This window comes from Xenopus laevis, chromosome 9_10S (genome assembly GCF_017654675.1).
Source record: "Xenopus laevis strain J_2021 chromosome 9_10S, Xenopus_laevis_v10.1, whole genome shotgun sequence".
Taxonomy (NCBI): domain Eukaryota; kingdom Metazoa; phylum Chordata; class Amphibia; order Anura; family Pipidae; genus Xenopus; species Xenopus laevis.
The window spans coordinates 92,627,063-92,650,827 of record NC_054388.1 but is presented as its reverse complement, the minus strand read 5'-3'; the positions used below and the strand labels follow the sequence as shown (position 1 = coordinate 92,650,827).

Genomic DNA, 23,765 nt, shown 5'->3' with positions numbered 1-23,765 from the left:
GCAAATTGTCTCAGAATATCCCTCTCTACATCATACTCAAAGTTAACTCAAAGGTGAACAACCCCTTTAATATTATATAGATCTTATGCCCCAAAAAAGTCTAAACTCTCTCATTCGTCTTTCAAACACTTTTTGGCCCTTGAGTATAACCAACCCTGAACCAATAAAGTCTACGGGAGTAATGTCATAAATGGTCTTAAGTTTGCTACTTGTCTTGTAACCCCTAGCAACCAATCAGCAGGTAGCGAGTACTGGTTAACTCTTCGAAAACAAACATCTGTTGGGTTGCTGTGTGTTACTAGATGTGGGCAAACGTAAGATTTTATTACATTACCCCAATCTTCTGCAGGTTTCTCCAGGGTTTTAGCTTAAGTTGCCCTCTAGTTATTTGATCTCATGGACTTTTTTTTTTTTTTTTTTAAATACCTTCCCTCTTGTTTCCATGGTGACTGTTTCCAAGTTGGCTGGTTTCGGATGGTTGCCATGGTAACCATCCTTGAGAAATCTGTAGTGTCTCCGCCACATTTTCTTTTCATCAATGATTTAAATGCCGGGTTTGTAATGAGGATCGGTGTGACCGTGACATATTGTGAGAATTCATGATTCAGGTTCCGGCATTGTGTATGCGCTGGGGTAGCTCCTCTCCTTAGGATTTACCCCCCCTAAATACGTTTGTTAGCTTCTATGCAAATCTTACTAATCCCTTATTACACAACCTTGATCCATCCAGTATGTGATGTGGAGTTCCCGATTCGCCGTGCCTGTAATTCCCCATAGTAGCATCCTTCTCTTCAGCAGCCGATTGCTAGCCCTGCGCATGGTAAGTACATGGCAGGTACCAGTATAGATGGAACTGAATGCTAAGATGTGAATAGGGGTGATTATTAGAAGATATTCTCGTGTTTGATCATATCCTAATACATTGTTTCTGCTTTCTTTTTATAGTTGCTTTTTCTGCACCGTTCTGTTCTGGCGATTGTTTACAGGTTATGACGACTAATCCCAAACCAAACAAGGCATTAAAGGTGAGAAATATGGTGGACGTGGCCTAGTGTTTCTGTATTACAGGCATGGGATCCGTTATCTAGAAACCCATTATCCAGAAAGCTCAGAATTAGGGATGCACCAAATCCACTATTTTGGATTCGGCCGAATCTTTCACAAACGATTCGGCTGAATAGCGAACCGAATCTGAATCCTAATTTGAATATGCAAATTAGGGGTGGAAAGGGGGAAAACTTTTTTTACTTCCTTGTGTTGTGACAAAAATTCATGTGATTTCCCTCCCGCCCCTAATCTGCATATGCAAATTAGGATTTGGTTCGGCCGGGCAGAAGGATTTGGCTGAATCGACTCCTGCTGAAAAAGGCCGAACCGAATACTGGATTCGGTGCATCCCTACTCAGAATTACACCAAGGCCATCTCCCATAGACTCCCATTTTTATCAAATAATTAATGTTTTAATGATCTTTTCTCTGTCCCCAATGACTTTAATGGGCGCCGGCGTCAACTTCGACGCGGGCGCCAACTTTGATGCGGCAAATTGTCGCCAGTGTCAAAATTTGCATTTCGCTGATTTTTCGCTGAATTCCGTGGCAAAGCGAAACGAGACAAATTCGCCATCACTAATAATTAATTTTTATTAGAAGCAAAACCAGTTTATTGGGTTTATTTAATGTTTACATGATTTTCTAGTAAATGTAAGGTATGAAGATCCAAATTACAGAAAGATCCGTTATCCGGAAAACCCCAGGTCCCGAGTATTCTGGATAACAGGTCCTATACCTGTACCTTGTACTTCATCCCAACTAGGATATAATTAATACTTATTGGAAGCAAAACCAGTGCATTAGGTTTAATGTTTACATGATTTTCGAGGAGACTTAAGGTATAAAGATCCAAAATATGTAAATATCCCTTATCCAGAATGCAGCAGGTCCCAAGCATTCTGGATAACCGGCCTCATACATGTTCTACTGTTACAACTCCTGGCGCTATTAAATAGAAATGACCCCTGCTAACTCCATGCATGCTGAGTTGCTTTCGCTTTAGAAACATCAGGAGCGGTGACAAACGCACACGAGGGTTTTGACCTCCTTTTTTTCCCTGCCAAATGTAAGGGGCAGTCAAAATGCAATTGGATTAACGTGTCCAGAAATGACTTTTGTGGGGAATGTAATAAAAGTTAATAAAGATGTATGCATTTGCAAGAATATAATATGCCTTCCGAAAGGCAGAAAGGTTGTGAATTTAATACTTTGCGCAGTGTTTAAAAGGAGAAGGAAAGTCATCTAGCACTTGGGGTGACAAATGTTAGGCACCCCCAAATTAATGTATTTACTTTCCTGAAACCCCGGGTCGGTGCTCCTATCAGCAGGTCTGGACTGGTAGTCAAAATAGGCCCTGGGATTCCAAGTACAGAGAGGCCCAAACAGTCCCCCACCAGCCCACTATAAAGAGTGACTTTCTATAGCATCTTACAGCAGCCCCTTTGGCTTTGCCAGAACCCACAGATTGCCAGTCGGGGCCTGCCTATCAGCAGAAAACTGCACCAACCCGGGGCGAGCACCACGGATAGCTTCTCTTCCGGCTTCATCTTTCTTCAAATTCCCCTGGGCAGATGCATTTGCAGTAGAATGAAAAAGCTGGCTTACTCACTGTCATGTTTTTTTTCAAAATGCATCAGTTAATAGTACTGTTGAAGCAGAATTCTGCACTGAAATCCATTTTTCAAAAGCGCAAACAGATTTTTTTATATTCAAGTTTGAAATCTGACATGGGGCTAGACATATTGTCAGTTTCCGAGCTGCCCCAAGTCATGTGACTTGTGCTCTAATAAACTTTTGTCACTCTTTACTGCTGTAGTGCAAGTAAAGGTGGCCATACACGGATAGATCCGCTCGTTTGGCGATGTCGCCAAACGAGCGGATCTCCCTCCGATATGCCCACCTTGAGGTGGGCAATATCGGGCTGATCCGATCGTGGGCCCTAGGGCCCAACGATCGGATCCCAGCGTTCGCCAAACGGGCGGTCGGATCGCGGGACCGCATCAACGAACAGATGCGGCCGCGATCCGACGGGATTTCTAACCCCATCCGATCGAGATCTGGCCGACTTTCGGCCAGATCTCGATCGGGGAAGCCCGTCGGGGGCCCCCATACACGGGCCAATAAGCTGCCGACTCGGTCTGTCGGCAGCTTTTATCGGCCCGTGTATGGCCACCTTAAGAGTAATATCACCCCCCTCCCTTCCATCCCCAGCAGCCTAAAGTAGGAGAAATAACAGCCTGCCTGAAGCAAACAGATCAGTTTTACCAGTGCAGGGCAACAGCACACGATATTTTGATTACTTTAAAACATCCATTTTTCAGTGTTAGTGTTCTTTTAAGTACTTGTTTGGATGTGGTTAAGGTGGTTCTCCACCCAAAAAAACTTGTTTTTAGAATTAAGAAAGAAAATGTCATTTATAGCAACTTTCCATACATTCATTTGTAAATGTAATTGCTCTTTGTTTCCATTCGTTGCACTCTTGGTTCTGACTTCTGCACCAGTGTAGCAGAACAGTGCGGGATAAAAAAATAAAATCTTTTCAGTAGCTATTGCATTTGCAAATCAGTTTAAACTTTTACATTTAATGCACATTGGCAAGTTTGGTTTTAATTTTGTTTATTCAGAAAAGAAATGTTTTTGGGGGGAGTTTTTTTTCTATCTCGTTTTTCTCTTATATCTCGTATATAGCACCACAAATGTACCCAGTATTTTACAAGGCATAAATACAAACAAGGGTATAGTTATTATAAATTAGTCTGTCAAAATAAGTACTTTTTTAGGAGTTTAGGAGTTTCAGTACATAGTTGGGATGAGATCCCTGTCCCAAAAACCTTACAATCTGTTAGGAAGAGACTAGGTGAACTATCCCTATAAATGAGGCCTAATTTACTGCCTATGGGTATTGTCACTGTTAAAGTCAGTTATTGGAGCCTCCACTCTGTCTTACCATTCTATAGCTGATATTTAATATGTACACAGTAGATTGTTGTATAGCATTGCTCTCAGAATCTCTATTTACCTAAGACTATTGGACTATGGTGTATTTTGAGTGCCAAAGAGTGGGAAGGGCACAGTTCCAGTAAGTCAATTTTTTTTGTACTTTTGTACCTTAAGGGGAGATAAATAACGATACATCGCCTCTTCTTCGGGGCTACTAATCTCTCCGAACTGTTTCCCGCCAGCAATTTAGATTCTACTAAGCACTCGGAACGATTCGTTTTCCGAAGTCGCCTGAAGTTTCCTTGTGAGGCAACTTCGGATGACTTCGGAAAACGAAGTGCACTGATCGCCATCCCGCCGGCGATTTAGATTCTAGTCGGCTGGAGGCAGTTTGGAGATTTTTTGCCCTGAAGAAGAGGAGATTTGTCGCTGGGCGACTAATCTCCCCGAATCTGAGCGCGTTTCTTGCCCTACTGTATACCCCCCGTGTTTGTATTACATAAATGGGTAATTATAATTCACTGGGAGAGAGAGAGAGAGAGAGAGAGAGAGAGAGAGAGAGAGAGGATGTTATAGGTAACTGGTTCATATTTTATTTTTTCCACTCACAATTTCTTGGTAGAAGATTATTTATATATTTTAATATAAGAGATGTGTATCATTTCTGCTATTTGTGGTCAGCCCTCCTTATTCTGGCCATATAACACCTTAGTTGCTATGACTAATTTCTCTAGAGTTAGTGGTCTGCATGTCATGTTGAGTGTCTGATGGTAATGCAGGAAACGCTGAGAAAAGGCGACCGCTGAGACAATTGCAAGACTTTCTGTATTAAATAAGCAAATACTTCCAAACACATTATGTGTGAGTATACACAGACCAATAAAAGCTATGGACTAATTCCCTCCAGATCAAGTTGTCAGCCACTGACAGGCTTGATATCAATCAGGCGGGTTTGAAAATCTTGTTGGATGTGGAACACATCTGAGCACAGGTGAAGTCCTCGTCTGACAGGCCTTGTAGAGCCTACTGTATGTTCAGATTGTTATCTGATAAGTATTAAGCTATTTATTTCCTTTCTGTCCCCAGTCTGCTTGAACTATTAGTGTAACAAGTGCTTGTTTGTCTTGCACTAGCTGTGGTACTATTCAAGCTCTTTCATCTTTGCCAAATGTTGTATAGCTGGCTTCCTATAGGTGCAGTTAAACAAATAAGCAATACGATAGGGGTCATTTGGGATTGGCCAGGGCATAATTCACTTGTCCCCTTACCATTCATCTAACCTGCAAGAGGTGTAGACGAGGACAGGGCCCTTTTGTGGACCTTCTGGGGTGAAAGGAGGGCCACATATGTGCCTCTCCCCATGCGTCCCACTTGGATAGAGTGGTGCCTAACTCAATCAGGACTTTATTGAAGGGGCTAGCATCAGGTCTCTGCACACTGCATTCTGCTTTTGCAGTTTCAGACCACAAAGTGAAAAAAAATAGTGGCCTTTATTTGTACTTCACACATTGTGTTCTACAAGGTAAAGAACGCCTTATATGCTCAAAGTAAATGCTAAAAATAAATGATACACACATTTATAGGTAATATCTGTCTCTCCAGGGTTTTGAGTAGCAATAGTTTATGTTTCTAAGAAGTGCTTTCTCCCGCAGGGGGATAGAGTGCCATGAATGATATTTGACTTTTAGTTTTCGCACGTCTGTGCTCATAAGCATTTTATCATAAATAGTTTATTAGCTGCTATATGCTATGCAAATGTGGCCCTTGCAGCCTTACATGTAACTGAATTACAGCTCTGTGGCTACATAGAAGATTATTTATAAACTAGAGCTTATGAACCAATGGTACTGGTCCTATTGAAAAAAAAATACTGTATGTTGATCATAAATCTTTTTTATCCTACCCCAACATATGCTTAATCTAAAACAAATGCCCCTGGATAATATTTAGCACAACAATACATGTAAGTGACAGGATAATAATATAAAATTATCATTTTTGTAGGTCAAGAAGGAGGCGGGAGAAAACGCCCCAGTTTTAAGTGATGATGAGCTTGTGTCAATGTCTGTGCGGGAGCTAAACCAGCACCTCCGAGGTCTCACCAAAGAAGAAATCATCCGCCTTAAGCAGCGCAGGCGTACACTCAAAAACCGAGGCTACGCCGCCAGCTGCAGAGTTAAGCGGGTCACCCAGAAAGAGGAGCTGGAGAGGCAACGCATAGAGTTGCAACAAGAAGTAGACAAGCTGGCACGGGAAAATTCCAGCATGAAACTAGAGTTAGATGCTCTACGCTCCAAATACGAAGCTCTCCAGACGTTCGCTCGCACAGTCGCCAGGGGCCCCATAACCCCTACTAAGGTGGCCACCACGAGTGTAATCACCATTGTGAAATCAGCCAAAATTTCTACGGCATCCATACCTTTTTCTGCAGCATCCTAGTGCCCATGGGAGGAGAGAACTAGCCCCCGTTCTAAAAGGGACATTATGGGATTCACCTTCATTTTTTTTTCTCCGTTCCTTTCCTTCGCATTCAAATGTTAGCTGTTGCCTTTTATTCCATTGTCCATGCCAATGTGATTTATAGAGGCAAGAAACATGACCAGAGCTCCATGGTCCTGTTGTGATTGCACCTGGGAATTTGACACTCTTCACTGGATAAGCTCCATTTAATTTATTGGAAACGTGATAGAATTAAGTTACCTGTTCCCATCTCAATGAGCTCAATATGTAATTTACAGTAATGCTGTAATCTCCATAGGAAATAACAAAAACAACAGAACCCCCTGCAATCAAGTTTCCCTGTGTTGCAAAGGCTAACTTAAATTCAGAAAGAGATATGTGTGCAGATACAGTATGGACTGAACCTGTTGTGTGTGTTTGGCTTTTGCTTTACCAATGGTATTTGGGCTAAACAACCAGTTCACAGCAAAATTTGCATTGGTTTCCTTTTGCCTTCTCAAAGTCAGGCATTTCCCCTTCAGGTGGCCAAACACGGGCCAATAAAAGCTGCCGACAGACCGATCGGGGCTTCCACGATCGAGATCTGGCCGAAAGTCGGGCAGATCTCGATCGGATGGGACAAAACATCCCGTTGGATCGCGGCCGCATCTGTTCGTTGGTGCGGTCCCGCGATCCGACCGCCCGTTCCCATTCGTTAGGATCCGATCATTGGGCCCTAGGGCCCACGATCGGATCAGACCGATATTGCCCACCTGTTGCCAAACGACGGATCTCTCCGTGTATGGCCACCTTTACTCTCCCTTTCCAAAGCCATTCTGTTGCGCATACCTTGAGCCTAACCACTGTCAAATTTGTTGCTATAATCTTGAATATAGCATTTCTGATGATTAACTCGGGATCTTTTTATTGACAGTGCTTTGGTTACTTTTATTCTTTTTCCTACCAACTGATTCCTTAACCATTACATGCCTGTTCTAATTGTTAGTCTTTAAGGCACAGGGTGGTATTATGGCATTTGACATTTAGACCAGGTGAGTGCTTTGAAGGCCAAGTGCATTATGCCGCCCACATTCCATATAACCAACAGATTGGCCTAAAGATTATTGACTTATTTATGACATATCTAACTCAAATTACTTTCATACCCCTGCAGTGATATAGATAGCATTCTTATTGTAACTTTGCAACAACATAAAGCATAGTTAAAGATTAATTTCGTTATTATACGCTATATATTGTGTTTAGCAGCGGCTAGCCCAAGCACATGGATAACCTGACAACAAGTAGGCCTAAAGGCTAAGGATAAGTTACGGCATAGAAGTATTCAGATTTAGTGTTATGAGATTGCAAAGGAAAGTCGTTTTGTTTGTGTTAATATGTGCGCCTACTTTTTCCATTATGGTGGTTGCAGTTAGGTGTCAGAAAGACAAAGTATTTTGTGGCATAGATGTGGTTTTATGTTTAGTATGGGTTTAAGAATGAAGCAAAATGTTTCAGTTGGCATTTAAGAATGTAGAAGTGTTTAATAACATGATTGTATGCAATTATAGGGCTACGGCATATGGTGCCATAAGTGATATGCTCAAGTCCTACCCTATATAGCAGGTCATACTCCATTATAATCTGTCCATCATTAGAAAATATCTATTGTTTGTATTTCTAGGAACGTTCCCCGCACTGCCTCAGCTGGATAGTAGAATGCATCCAATCCTCCACGGGTACACCGCTATCCCGATATATACTTAAAGATTTCCAAGAATGAGGAGAGCACTCATAAATAGCAATTTATGCTGTGATGTGTTTATTCAGGCTACTACACGACATGTTTCGGATCCATGTTGATCCTTTATCAAGTGTTGATAAAGGATCAACATGGATCCGAAACATGTTGTGTAGTAGCCTGAATAAACACATCACAGCATAAATTGCTATTTATGAGTGCTCTCCTCATTCTTGGAAATCTTTAAAAATATCTATTGTCTTCTACAGACAAAGGTCCCTTGTATAAAATTCTTCTTTTAATGGTTCAGCATCTGCTTGAGGTGTTACGATTGTATCTAGTTACTGAGACTCAGGGATGCAGGTAAAGGTTCAGCCGCCAGTTGCAGGTAAGCCTTGGTGATAACTACTATTATCTGGCCTGACATGCTACTGTTTGGCAAAGGGTTGGCTAGTTCCCTGTATTCCTAAAGGGCTAATTGACAATTAAAGTTCAGAAGATTTTTACCTGTTGCTTTAATGGCCCTGACATTATTACAAGCAAAATCTAGAGACATGCAAAAGAGACGCTGTACTGTATTTTCCCTTCAAAATTTTTTGTAGTAATTTTTTGAGGTCCTTTGTGTGTGTATGTGTGAGTGTGGGTTTGTAAAGTTTCTATGACGTACTGTGACAAGTGTGTAAGAACAGCGCTCCTTTGTATGGCTTTTCTACAAAACCAAAGAGGTTTTTTTTTTGTGAGAATATAAAGGGCTACTGAACAAAGACTAAACCTGAAAATGATGAATCTGTCTATGATCCCATGAGCTAAAGTTTTACTTGCAAGCTTGGCGTGACTATACCATTACAAACCTACCTGTCCATCTGGAGCAGAGACTTTAGACTTAAGTTCTGTGTTGGCCCGAATGGCAGAAATACAGTTAAAAGCTGACCACCCCTGACATGGCAAAATGTATGATAAAAGGTAAATGTAGATATCTTTTACGTATTGTTTTTATTTATGAATGCAGAAGAAGAAAGGTTATAGAAGAGGATGGGACTGCAGACGCTGATCAACATTGCTGAAGGTGGCATATTGACTTCTTGGTTCTTCAGCATCATGTCCATCTCAAGTTTTTAACACCTGCCACAGGGATTAAACTCCAATGTTTCTTATAGTTACAGGTTATGTGCAGTTTGGTTCTGAAGATGTCTTGCTTGGTCCAGAAACCAAACCAGTCAAATTCCATGGGCAACACAACAAGGCCTCTCTGAATTATAGAATATGATAGGACACCTATGGAACTGCGTTTTAATGCCTTTGAAAGTACCATGTGTTCAGCTAAATGACCTCCTTCGTCTGAACCTAGAGAACTAGACTTGTCCTCTATAAGGCAGGATGAGTGGCAAACAAACAAAGCATTCTTACTGGTTTACGTTGGCTCCACTTGCATTTAAGAAGTTCCGAGGTCTACATGCAGCTTCATCTTGCTGCATGCACCTTTCAAACTGCTTTTTGTTTGTTTGTTTTTCTCTCCCTTTTCTAATTTTCAAAAAGCCCTAAACGATCCCTTACCATATTTTATTGTGGGGGTAATTTAAAGAAACAGGAACAGGAGAACAGGAACCTGGGCACAATTATTGCCGATAATACCATAGAAATGGTAGGTAATCCATATTGGATATCAATAAGGAACATATGGAAATATTTAAAAAGAAAAGTTTTATCGAACAGAGTTTTTGTTTTGTTTTTATTTTTGGGGGGTGGGTAACATTTTACAAGTTTAATAATGCAGTTCTTACTGAAAGATAATGCAAATGGGTTACTGTGAAGATATTTGGGGTGTTGGAGGAATTAACCCTAACTCTTGATCTCTATAGGGCAGCCAGTTTTAACTTCAGATGTGTAAGACCATCAGAGAATAAAAAAAAAAAAAAAGCTTCACCCTTCTGTGACCGAGGAACCTGTAAAAAAAAATAAAATAAAAAATAAAAAAAACATGCTGCAGGGCTTTGTACCACATAAGGGATATCAGATTCTTGAACCAATTTCTGATTTTGTTCTTTTTTTTTTTTGTTACTGTAAAACAGTGGGTATTTAATCTGAAATTTATATTTTATATGTAATTGTATTTTAAAGACTTATGATTATTTGTATTTTTTATGTTTTTGACCAGAAATTGAAATCTTCCTCTGTGCTCTTATTTAATGTTTTTGTGTGTAAAATGCTGCTCCACGCATCCAATTTTAGAGATGGCAAAAATCAGACTTTTTTTTTTTGTTGTTGTTATTGTTGATTATGGATATTAAGTTATGAATCTTGTTTTTTATGTCATTTTTCATAGTTGTTTTATGATGCAGTAATGCTTTAAAATGAGTATGTATGGAAGGGCATTTTTTTAACATAGCAAATGTAAGTAGACTTTATTTTTTTCTGCACCAGGTCCTTGGGGTGGGGTTGTACGTGCAATGAAAGATGCGTTTTGTGGCATAACCAGAAGCCACTCTGAGTAAAGCTGGCCATAGACGCACAGATCCTATCGTACGAATCGAGGATTCGTACGATTTCCGGATCGTGCGTGGAGAGTGCCGACATCTTTCGTCTGGCGGAGATCGGTCGTTTGGTCGATCGGACAGGTTTGATTTTGACCCGACCGATCCTACCGGAGCCCATTGCGCATCGTAATCGGATTGTTCGGCCATACGCCCGAACGTTCAGATTACCCCCGATATAGCCATACTCGTTAATGGCATATCATGGAAAGATCCGCTCATTTGGCGAGCGAATCTTTGCGTCTATGGCCACCTTTAGACGTATTTTGGCAGATTCACAGAAGAGCCAGTAGTTCCCTTGTGTGCCTTTACTAAAAGTACCCACTGCAAATAAGGAACAGGGGATTAATGCACACAAAGAGGGGAATGTTCAGTTAAAGCTATACTGAACCTTCAACAATTGCAAATAGTACAGTCCTAAGAACTGTGAAACTATCAACCAGTATAACAAACTGGGTTGCATTCATGGAGAACCTTGGCAGCAGGCCCGGACTGGCAATCGGTGGGTTCTGGCAAATGCCAGAGGGGCTGCCTTAAGATGCCATAGACACTCAGTATTTAGTGGGCTGGTGGGGGGCTGTTTGGGCCTCTGTGTACCTGAAATATCAGGGCCTATTTTGATTCTCAGTCCAGACCTGCTTGGCAGTGATGAAATAGCTCTAGGGGCAAATTCACTAAGATTCGTAGTTGCGCCAGGCGTAACTTCACCACACTTCGCCAGGCGTAGTTTCGCCAGTGCTCCGCAAATTCACTAAAATCTGAAGTTGCGCTCAGGGGTATCGTAAGGTTGCGAAGTTGTGCTAGCATTGATTCGCTAAGCGAAGTGAAGTTACGCTAGCGATGGTTAATTAGCATATGGCGCCAAATTCAAATTTCAATGGAGGAATATGTAGCAGCACTACAAATGCTTGGGAAACCTTCAAAACATCAAATAAAATTTTTATTTTGCCCTACACATGTGCCCACTGTATAGTTAAGTTGCCATGAGTTAGGAAATGTAGGGGGGAAGGAGGGGAGCCCCAAAAACGATTTTCGATCCTTTTCAGCCTATCACCCATAATATAGAAAAAACGCCAGCGTTTTTTTGGGACTTAGAAAATTTTTTAACTTTTTTTGAAGAAATCCCTATCTACTCTATTGCGCTTCGCCTGGTCTGAGGTGGCGAAGGAAGTCTAGCGTAAAAGGTAGCGTTCAGAACAATGCACGCGTTAGTGAATTTGCGTAGTTACGTCCGTTGCGCAAATTCGCCAGGTGTAAGGGTGCGAAGTTACGCTAGTGAAGTTACGCTAGCGTCCGTTAGTGAATTTGCGAAGTAACGAAAATGCCCAACGCTAGTGAATTGACGCTAGCGTTAGACGCTTCGGCGCTTGGTGAATTTGCCCCATAGAGTTTCAACTTCTACAGGATCCTGAACTTATCTAAGAAACTGTTGATGATGCATTGGCAGGAAGGGTTATCCTCCTGCCTGAGATATCTTCAGTAAAGTGAAATTCTCTAGCCCCTTACCATGCAGTGACAAGGACTCTGTGAAATGTCTTTTGATTAGAGTGGCTTAATATGTGAAACAGAAGAGTTCCAGTATAATAGGCACTTTTATAACATAAGGCAATACACAGTTCACAGTAAATAAGCTAGCTGCTGGTAACACTGACTATATATTTGAGAGTTATTTATTTTAGATCTTATGCTTAAGACTGCATTTATGAAAACTATTTTTCTTACAAAGTATTTTAAAGGCAAGAAAACAATTTTAAAACATTACTGCTGTTTAGTCTATGTTTATAACCCATCACCTCAGATAATTGTGAAAGTCAGTTACTAAAGACAAACCATGGCAAACATGGTATACTTAAAGTTACCATTCCAAGTAGTAGTGATGTGGGCTGATATACGGTTAACCAGTGGGTCGGGAGGGTTTTGGGGATCTACCTAGGGATTGCTGGGTGGTAGTCACAATGGGCTAGTGTAGCCCACAGAAACGTTTGGCTGTGCGCTATAGCTTATCTTCCTGTAATACCTGGAAATTGCTGACTGTGCTCTGGAGAGATTGGGTCAGGCTCAGGGAGTCCCTTCTCAAGCTCTCTTGATGCGGATCAAGATATCTTTGACCCGCAACATCACTGATTCATAACACTGATAATCTGAGGTACAAGACTGGAATGTCCACTATCCTCACTTAACACCCAACATGACCAGAGTATCTCTATTGTAAGACTCTGGATCCTGCCAAAAACAAAACATTAAAAGACTCTAGACAGTCATTAGATGGTTGGGTAGATATAGAAATTATCCATCTACCCATATAGTCTTAGTTCAGTTCCGATTATTGAAAGCTATTAATAAACACAAGCATTGATGGGCTCTAAATATATAGAAGGTGTATGCAAATCAGGTTTTTTTGCATTGTATTTTCAATATATAGAAGCCTTCTGGATTCATTGACTTATATTCTTCTCTGATGCCATATGGGAACATTAATGCAATACAAATGGTGAGGTGGTTGGGACAACAATCGTTCTTATATTTCCTAGAAGTCTAACAGAACTGGACTTTTTTTTAAACTTTAGACAGTTAAATTAAGTTTCCAGTTAATTGCAGTGTCCATATTGGCATCAATGCTCCTTTAACATGCAAATTTTATTTTTAATGTAAAAATGTCGTCCATCAGTAGCTGCGTCTTAAATGTAGGATGTAACTGCAATGAGATCTTTCAGTGCTTATAGGGTGAAAATAGATCTTCACTTTCAAGATCATACCAAGCCCACTTTCCTGATATATTTATATATATATATTATTATATATGAATATAGTCTTGTTCAGCTTCCTTTGAGCTCCATATGCAACCCGTTTGTCCTTGTGGTGTTCCCTTCCAGAGTTGTCGATGTTAGGTGACAAATAGTTGAGCGGTAATCGGGATGGTGTATTTTGTCTGGTGTTTATAAGAGAAGCCGTAATATGCAGTAGATAGCTTCACTCACAAGCTGTTATCAATTTTCTCACCAATTGAGCTAATTCATCTCTCAAAAGAATTGTTCAATAGCGCGTTTGCCTGAATACTAGCCAATAATCCATATATTAACCAACATACTCAATGGCTGTTTCCTTGTAATACCTGTTGGTGCATTTTTGTCAATGAGACGAAACCTACGTAAAAGTGTATATTTGTATTAACTATTGGAAAACTATTAACTATAGCTTCCGCTCACGAATATTACACGCATTCTGTTGGTTTAGTTACTAAGTGTTTGTGTTTCAAACTCACTAACCCGACATAAAAGAGATAACATATAGAGCAACATCTTAACTTGCCATCAGTTACTTCTCCGCTTTGGCTCGGTATAAACAAATATCCAAGTATAATTAAAGTGAAAAAAAAAAGTGATTGTACGCTGGAAAGAGCATCAGATAATATTTTATTGCACATGTTCGTAAGACTGAAAGCACCTTCTACACCAGTTCTGTTTAGCCATTTCATATCGTAATTTTTTTGTATTTTTTTTAAAGACACCACCACAAGGGCCGGCCTTGTCTTCATGTCATTTAGGGTATAGAGATCATTTGTAGTAGAGTTCAGTGCCTCCGTAGTTTTTTTTCTTGTTTTGTTTTTATTTTGTTTTTCTTGTGGTTACTTAGTAGGCTAATTTCAATATTTATTATTTTCCTGTGCTGCTTTTTTATACATATATAAAAATAAAATATTGGGATATATCCAAGTAATTGTGGATGTATGTTTGTATGTCAAGACCGTAATCCTGTGTACTGTACGTTGCACCGATTCTCCTTATCTGACAGCCACAAAGTAATTTATTGCTGTATATAATACTGCTGTGACTGGTTTTGTACCTTTACAATAAAGAGTTCTCATTGAATTCTGAGACTAAGTGGTGTCTTTAAAACCAACAATCAGAAAAAAAGTATTCTCTGTGGCTGATAATAAACCATGATTGGATTTTACCATTTGAAGCTCTTAAAAAAGTTTAGAACATGATGGATTGGATTTTGTGTTATTTTATGTCAACACATGATCCCCTGGTCTTTCTTCCTCCAACTACACCCTTGGCACATGCTTACCCCTAGTTCTGGCCCTGAGTCACTGTTTTGGTGCAGTGGTTAGCATTGCTGCTTTTCAAAGCTAGGGTCCTAAGTTCAGTTGCAGCCAGGTGCAATGAGTTTTTCCAGTGTGTGCTTGGTTTTTTTTCCAAGTATTACAGTTTTCATCCATCTTATCCACCCCCTGCCCGCTCACAACCCCCTCTTCACTCATTGGCTTCTTCACTTCCCATGGTCTGTTGGCCTTCAACTGCAGCCTAGGGACGTGTCTATCGTGCCTACTCATAATTCAGTGCCTGGGTCAGCATGTTGGTGTAGTGGTTAGCATAACTGCCTTCCAAAGCTTGGGTCCTAGGTTCAGTTGCAGCCAGGTCACTATCTGCAAGGAGTTTTCCCTACCTCTGCATGGGTTGCCTCCGAGTGTTCCAGTCTCCATCCACACTCCAAACAACATGCAAGATGTTTCATCAGCTTTGGATAAAATTGACCGGAGTGTGTGTGTGATGGGGAACTTGGACTGTAAGCTTCATAGAAGCCATGAACTGTCTGAGCAGATGAGACAGAATATCTTATATCATTTCAGACAATGTCAAGGCTACAAATCCATTTCCATGAGACATTAATGTTGTGTGTCCATTCTGTGCTGTATCTGCTACACCTGTGATCATACCTGGCATTTGTGACCTCATGCGAGTATTTCTAACCTTGTGACACTTTACATTGAATAGAACCCTCACATGCTCCTTCCACATAGAAAAGATTCATCTTGCTGAAAGAGGGTCCAATGTTGCCCATATTCCACTATACTGGTTGGTTAAGCTTGTTTTAAGCAAAAATAAGGTTAGATACTGTATGTATGTGCAAAACAGCATCTGCTAAAGTACTTGGCTCACCTTCCGGATCACTTGATCAGCTAACGAAAACCTGAATTTGAGGAGGCTCATCCCAATTTATGTGTCGTTTGTTTAGCAGGAACACCCTTTTTTTTTGCAGAGATTATACAGACTACCATGGGTTCATCAGAGTTGGCCAATGGTGCCTTCCGTGTCCAAACACTGCAATAGGCCAACTGTAACTACAGGTATGTACTCTCAATTATGTACATTACTGGAAGGCCATCTCCCATAGACTTCATTTTAAACATATAAATAACATTTTTAAAAAATGATTTCCCTTTTCTCTGTAATAGTAAAACAGTACCTTGAGCTTGATCTACTAAACTAAGATATAATTAATCTTTATTAAAACCCTATTGGGAGATCCAAGTTACATAAAGACCCCTTATCCAGAAAACTCTGGATAACAGGTCCTATACCGGTATTGTCTATCGAGGAAATACATCTCTCTGGTAGTCACCCATTTCCACTTCTGCTGCTTTTATATACAGGATGCTGGAACCATCCGTCTAGCTTCTGATTTTTGCCTGGAAGAAAGTATTTGTTTCTATTCTTTCAAAGAAGCAAGGACATAAACACACAGGCAAAGCGGAGTTTAGTCTGCGAGTTACGCCTTCCTATTCTGTAGAAGTTGCTAGAATGCACGGCAGCAATGTTGTCAGGAGGTGCGGGATCAGGTTACTGTGACATAAAAATAAACTATAGAAAACAACCTCCTTGTGCAAGAATACACAGCATTACACCTCCATATAGTCTCGTTAGGTCTCAGGGGTTTATACTGTAACCTGTGGACCCCAAAATGTTCTTCTGCTTTAGTTGTAACAGGTATATGCAAAATGCAGGTGATCGTCTCCTTGGTTATTCTTGTAGAGTAGTTAGGCACTGCCAGACCCTACAAATTTCACAAATCATTGATAATATCACACTGGAGAACCATATTATCAGCCAGTAGTCCTTTTATTAAAAAAATGCACAATGTTTCTGATCAAAGATCCTTCCTCAGGATTTATATTAGCAGCGCACACAACCCAAATCACCTTTTATAGCCAATAAAAGAAACACGTGTGTCATAGTGATGTGCGGGCCGGCCCAATAGCCGCAGGGTCGGACGGGTTTGGGCTGACCTCGCACCCCCCATTTCAAGGGCGACCTTCCTAATGGCAGCTTCCGGGTTGAACTTTTATAGATGTGCACCTCTCGCCTCGTCCCTTTTGTGACATCGGTGGGGCGGGTCTATAAAGGGAACCTGGAAGTCGGGCGGGTGCGGGTCAGAAGAAGCCCAACCCGCACATCACTAGTGTGTTGGTTCCCTCATGTGGCCAGGCACAATGAAATACATGCTTATAAAACATCTTACTGATTATTGCCATCTGGTGGTCTGCTCCAGTAATGCACCAAAGTTTAGCTCACAAATGCATTATCCTAACCTATCTACATCAGAGCAGGTGGTACTCCCCTACCTGTTGTGTTAGAAGTCCATGAGTGTTTTTTTTAATAAAGTTCATACAGTCTGAAAGAGAAAATTATTTACCAAATTATACGAAGCATTTATAACTTTGTGTATTGCTTAATCCAAATGGTTCAAGCGTGTTTAAAGTATCAATCAATTTGACTTCGCACTGGAGTAGAAAATTCTTTTTTGTCACCACCCCTGCTCAGTAATATGACCTCTTCCAGCAATAGCCGCCTGAGACTTGCACTGGTGTGTTTGTGTTCAAAAAATGTTTCCCCACAGGTGAATGTGTTTTGGCGTCCTTTGGATTACAGTTGGTGATGGATCCTTTATGTTCAGTAATTCTTACTCTCAATTTCCTGGAGGTTTGGCCCACATGGGCATTTAAGGCCATATATGGTATACATGCATATGTGATCTAAACTTTGGTGCATTACCAGAGCAGACCACCAGATGGCAATAATCCATAAAATGTATTGTAAGCATGGATTCCAATGTGTCCGACCACATGAGGGAATTGACACACTTGTTTGTTTTATTGGCAATATTATCAAAAGTGATTAATTTGTAACAGTTTGTCTCCCCCCTAGTGTCATTCGTGATTTATGTTTCAGGAGAGTGACCCACTTCAACTGTGAGTGATGTTTCATAAAGAACATACTTCTCTAAAAATAAAATATCTGCAAGTCAGAGTTAGATTTAGCCCTACTTGAACTTGTCTGTCTGCATCACCCATAGGAGTAAAGTAATTCCACAACCGAGGTCTCCTTCCCATACAGCATCAGGTTTCCAATTAAGAAACCCCATACCTTTAACAGGATGATTGATAAGACAATGTTTTCAGTGGTGTGTGAAATTCTTTTTTAAGGAAATCTAAAATCAAAAAAATCCATATTCTGCTATTTTAATGATTTTTTTTTAAACCACATGCCATAGATCAACTGTAACTGTTCATAATTACAACATAACAGTTAAAATAAAGTTCGTGCCTCCGAGCCCCATGTGTCTGGTTCTTTTTCAGTGCTGTTCACTTATGCAGCACCGGATATAGAGTGTACTGTAACTAGTGTTAATGCACTGATATCATGGAAGGAGGACACCAGAACACACAGTGGCCCAGCCAATATCTAGTCAAAAACCAACCAGGTAGGTATCAGGTAGGCAGGTTTAAAACTCCTGTCAGTCCTTGCACCAAAGGCCGGTATCCCCATCATTATGATCCAACTATTTGGCCAAAAAATAGATTGTCTCCATGACAAACTGTCATGTTCTTTTTACAGCCACTGTTCTGGTATGGGGTGCAAAACATTTGTGCCTGACAGTTTAACTTTCTCACGGAGCAAGACCTGAGTGTCCCCTTAGATGCCGTTATCTCAAGACAGGAGCAATGATATACAGGGATCAAGAGTGCTACAAACCACACCTTGGGGGAAATGAACTAAAGGGCAAATTTTCGCCTCAGAACACTTCGCCACATGTTGCGCCACTTCGTCAGACGTTAATTTGCAGCGCATATGCTTATTCATCAAAATGCGAAGTTACGTCTCAGCCAGTGAACGTTGGCAAAGTTTTGCCAGCAAAAATTCATCAGCGCAAGCATTTCATAGCAAACTTTCCCTAGCGTTACTTTTTTCCTAGTGAAACTTGATTAACACACTTACGTTTAGGTCAATTTGAGTATGGCGGGTACATATAGGTCATATAGACGTCTTTATTAGTGATGCTGGAGCAAGTGCTTGAAGTGGCCACTTATTAAAAATATTCAAGGAAGCAAAACAAAGACAAAAGAGATCCTCTAATGCCCAAGACACGAGCCCACCCTAAAACAAATGTGGCATGACCCTCAAATGGTTAAACAAAAATATATACAGTTTATATATATATATATATTTAACAGTTAAAACTTTCAAACATAATCCCACTAAAAAATATAAAAAATGCCAGCTTTTTGTCTGTTTTTATGACTTTTCGGCATACAGGATATGATGTCACTGACATAAGATTGAGGAGGATGTAGCTTTGTCTTATCAGTTCAGCAGGTATAACCTAGAGAAGCAGACAATATACTGGAAAATTAGCACTTTAGTGAATTTGCAGAGTAACGATCGTTCGTCTGAGCGAAGATTCGCCAGGCGAAAGGGTGTGAAACTTTGTTAGCGTTGAGCTCTTTCGCTAGCGAATTGTTTCTAGGCCAGTAAGTAAATTGCTGATGTCCCTGTGGATATCTTTTTGGCTACGGTCACTTCACCCTTTAGTAAATTTGCCCCTTTGCATTGATGAGCCAGCAATGGTGAATGTATTGAGGAAATGATTGGTGAGATAATGTCTGTACTGTTGCCATTTCTTGCCTCTGCTTATTCATAAATGATATAACATACTGTAGTGAAACATATTTGCTGTATTTTAAGATTTCTACAGGTGAATTAAAAAAAAAAAGCTGCCCCACACATAAATATTCCACCAGACAAACATTGTTTTGTGTGAGGCTTCCGCTGGAATCTCTCTCCAATGATCGGTAATATGCCGGGCTGCTTGTTCCAGTTCAGATGAAATGACTTTGACGCATTGTCCCATTAGTATTCTGCATCTGCTATTGGAGAAAGTGTGAGGAGCATCTTAATGTGAACTGTTCGCTTTGACTCCAGCGGTGACATTGACCTTCCATGCAGATCGTCTGTTATGTTTCCATACGAATCATACAAAAAGTATGCAATTTACAAAAATGCATTTTTTTTTTGGCACAAATTGAAATTGCTGTAAAAAAAAAAACAACACAATTTCTATGTAGTAAAACACTAAACACAATGAAATAAATTATTGATATGAAGGCAGAGTCCAATTTTGGCTGAAGAACGTGTCAATATCATGTCGTCCCTCTGTCTTTACTTGAGTCTTGTTGAGTGCAATGATAAATTACTGTCAACAGCTGCTAAGTACATTATTTACAGTGGAGAAGTATTCCCCTGTTATTCCAAAGGTCCTTTACAAAATCCACTCGCTTTTTTTAAAGACTAGGTAAACGTTTTAAAGGCCGTTAAAAAAAAATAATAGTTGTGTTCTAGAGTTCGTCATCTGAAATGATCAGCATCATTTTCTCATTTTGCTTTTTCTTTTTGTTTGAGTGTCCGCCGTTACTCGAACTGGCGACAGGGTGCCCATTCGCCCCGTATGCTTTGTGCTCGGAGTCTTGCATGGATTGTTGCGTATACTGCTGGTAAGTCGGGGAGAAGTTGTGGATGGCATCTTGGACAATGTCATGAGGACTCATGGTCTCTTTCAGTCCACTGGAGATGCTTTGCATGGGAGCCAGGTTTGCTGTGGAGGAAAGAAGACGGACACACATGATGCAATGACGATGCCATGTACAGTCTCTTGCACAACTTTAAGGGGGTTATTTACTAAAATCGGAATTTATTAAAAAAAAACACAACCAAACTCCCTTGTGTAATTATAGCTTATTTATTAGTAAAAAAAAAAATTGATTTAATCGGATCACGGAAAAACTCAATAAAATTGGGCGAAAACTCAAATTGCTCTATTTTTTCGTGCTTTCTTCCCGAATCGCTCGATTTTTTTTAGAGTTTTTGGTAGGAAACCCTAAAAAAAGTCAGATTTTCCGGCGGAAACCGCCTCCTGAGAGGCACCTGATCCATTAACTCGGATCAATTCGGAATTTCGAATTCAGGCTTTTATGCAGCATCGGGGTATAATAAATCTTGAAAAATTTTAGGTTTTTTTCCATGAAAAATTTTAGTTTTTTTTCCATGAAAAATTCAAGTTTTTTAAGTGAAAAAAAAATACATTTTCTGAGTTTAACATTTGGGTTTTAATAAATAACCCTCTAGATGTAAATTAATTCATTTTCAGGTCTCAAAATTGGCTTCTCACAAGGATATTAAATCCCATATTCTACCATTGAAATGGGGTATGTAATAAATAGCACCAAGTTTACCCAATTGCAGTAACTCATAGCTACCAATCAGCAGGAAGAATTTACCTTCACCTGTTTAAAAGCAGGCATTTATTGGTTGTTAGTGGTTACTGCTACTGGGCAAACTTAGTGCCTAAGGGACCATAGCATCAAACTAAAAATGATAACGTGCACCAGTTATAGCAAGACTAAAGGTGGCCATACACTGGGAGATCCGCTCGGTTGGCGAAGTCGCCAAATGAGCGGATCTCAACCCAATATGCCCACCTTGAGGTGGACGATATTGGGCTGATCTGATCGTGGGCCCTAGGGCCCAATGATCAGATCACAATGAAAAGTATACAGGCAGTCGAATCGAGGACTTCATCAACGAATTAAACCCACCTGATCAACATCTGCCCAACTTTCAACCAGATATCGATTGGGGGAGCCCATTGGAGAGCCCCATATACTGCCCAATAAGATGCCGAATAAGATGTTCTTATCCTGAGTATAGAACACTCGAGTATTATATACGATATTACGACATTATACAGCATAAGTGGAACACTGGCCACTCAGATTTCTTGCAATGCTTAGGAAATACCGTTTCGCTACAAAAGTAAAAAATGGAGCGGGATGGGAGTCAAATTAATGGGAAATTAAAGGCATATTTGCCAATATTTAAAAAAAATCCCCAAAAAAAGCCAAAAACACTAAAAAATGTAAAAGAAGGTGATCACTGCATATAAAGTTAGAATTAAAAAGAAGAGGGTAAAATAAAGGTAATGAAATAAATTGTACCATATGCTGTAAGACCATGATAGTAAAGTAGACATCTTTAAAGCGTTGGAAGGAAGACTCCTAATTTGTAGAGTAACTAAAGCCCATAGAAGCAGGAGTGTTGAAATATTGTATTTTGTAAACACAGAGGTACAGCACCCTGACTTTATGGAAGTAATCCAATTCATGGTACAGGGATGGGACCTGTTATCCCTAATGCTTGGGGCCTGGGGTTTTCCGGATAAGGGATATTTCTGTAATTTGGATCTCCACACCTTCCGTCTACTAAAAACAATTTGAACATTAAATAAACCCAATAGGCTGGTTTTGCTTCCAATAAGGATTAATTATATCTTAGTTGGGATCAAGTACAAGCTACTGTTTTATTTTTACAGAGAAAATGTTGAATTATTTGCTTGGAGTATATGGGAGATATTCGTCCCGTAATTCAAAGCTTTCTGGATACCAGATCCCATCCATGTGGTGCATTGTATGTTGCAGATAGAGGAACTATTTTACTAATTGCACATTGAACAAGTGGAGGTGTCATTAGTAACCAAGCGTTAGTTAATTTTGATTAGTCCACTACAAGTAAAAGCAAAGATCTGGTTGGCTGAGCAACTGCACTGGTGCAATGTTTCTAAAGTTATCCTTCAAATGTTTATAGGTGAGGATGACTGCAGAGAAAGTGAAAGAATTAGAAGTACAGGTATGGGACCTGTTATCCAGAATGCTTGGGACCTGGGGTTTTCCGGATAATGGATCTTTCTGTAATTTGGGTCTTCATGCCTTAAGTCTACTAGAAATTAATTTAAACATTAAATAAAGCCAATAGGCTGGTTTTGCTTCCAATAAGGATTAATTATACTATATCTTAGTTTGGATCTAGTACAAGATACTGTTTTATTATTACAGAGAAAAAGGAACTCATTTTTCAAAATTTGGATTATTTGGACAAAATGGAGTCTATGGGAGACAACCATTTCGTAATTCGGAGCTTTCTGGATATCGGGTTTCCGGAAAAGGGATCCTATACCTGTACAAGTCAAGGGCCATTAAATCAGTTGTTTGCTGCTTTGGAGGAATTGCAAGGGTGCTGCAGGGTCAGAATTAGGATGTACAGCATGGGTGTATTGGGTCTTTGTATTATTCTGTAGGTGCATCAGGGACATATTTTTCATCAGGGAGACAATTATATTGGGAAAGTCACTCACAAGGTGAAAAGATATTAGCGCATCAGTGGACAGCAGGAGAATGAAACAAAAGAAAATGAAAGGACTAGTAGGCAATAATAAGCTGCCTCTTCCTTGGCTAATTTTATAGCTACATAATCATTTTGAATTTCACGGGTTTTTACAGTCATTTAAAGGGGTATTTAATTCATTATTTGTTTCTGCGCTGTGATATGTAATATAACTGCTTCATTCTCACCTGTGGAGTTTTCTTTCTTCTCCCGGTAGACTTGGCACGTGAAGGCGTAACGCAAGGCAATGGCTGCAAACAGCATCTCGATGCAGATGATGAAGTTCTGGCAACCTGCTGCCACGGTGCCAGCACCCACCATGTTGTTATTGATGTTCTGCACTTCCGGAATTGCACCACATCGCTCCAGTATAGCCAGAAGCATCCCTGTAGGGCACACGAGATTATAAACACTTTTTTGTTACTTGTAAGGAAGGTAAATGAACCCTCTAGCTACTGTAAATTTACATTCCCATTCAGGTAGAGGGCAGACATATTGACATAACATAACTACAATACTCAAAACCTACGCACATATTGCAGTAAAGACCTCGAGTTGGTGCCTGAAATTTAGTTTTGTTTCATGTGCTGAAGTTAAACTTAGGGGCAGATTTATCAACGGTCGGAGTGAATTCGAGGGAATTCGAAGTCATTTTTTTTGGATACTTCGACCATCGAATAGGATACTACGACTTCAACTTCGAATTCGATTTGAAGTAAAATCGTTCGA

The 23,765-nt window shown here is 40.2% G+C and overlaps 2 protein-coding genes across 5 annotated transcripts in view; one reads left to right on the top strand and one right to left on the bottom strand.

Annotated features, from left to right (window-relative positions):
* Positions 1–7,047, top strand: part of mafk.S (v-maf avian musculoaponeurotic fibrosarcoma oncogene homolog K S homeolog) — a 24,249-nt gene extending 17,202 nt beyond the window's left edge. For 2 of the 3 annotated variants that reach the window (XM_018239136.2, XM_041578797.1), the window contains exons 2-3: positions 946–1,025; positions 5,995–7,047. In XM_018239136.2, coding sequence (XP_018094625.1) covers positions 990–1,025; positions 5,995–6,429 — 471 coding nt within the window. In that variant the 5' untranslated portion in view covers positions 946–989 and the 3' untranslated portion in view covers positions 6,430–7,047. Of the gene's footprint in view, positions 1–24; positions 821–945; positions 1,026–5,994 lie in introns of those variants that run through there. The other variant, XM_018239137.2, reaches the window with a different exon arrangement.
* Positions 7,048–19,478: 12,431 nt separating this feature from the next.
* Positions 19,479–23,765, bottom strand: part of tmem184a.S (transmembrane protein 184A S homeolog) — a 43,775-nt gene continuing 39,488 nt past the window's right edge. For both annotated transcript variants that reach the window (NM_001094773.1, XM_041577827.1), the window contains 2 exon segments: positions 19,479–20,415; positions 23,225–23,422. In NM_001094773.1, the coding sequence (NP_001088242.1) occupies positions 20,159–20,415; positions 23,225–23,422 (455 nt within the window). In that variant the 3' untranslated portion in view covers positions 19,479–20,158.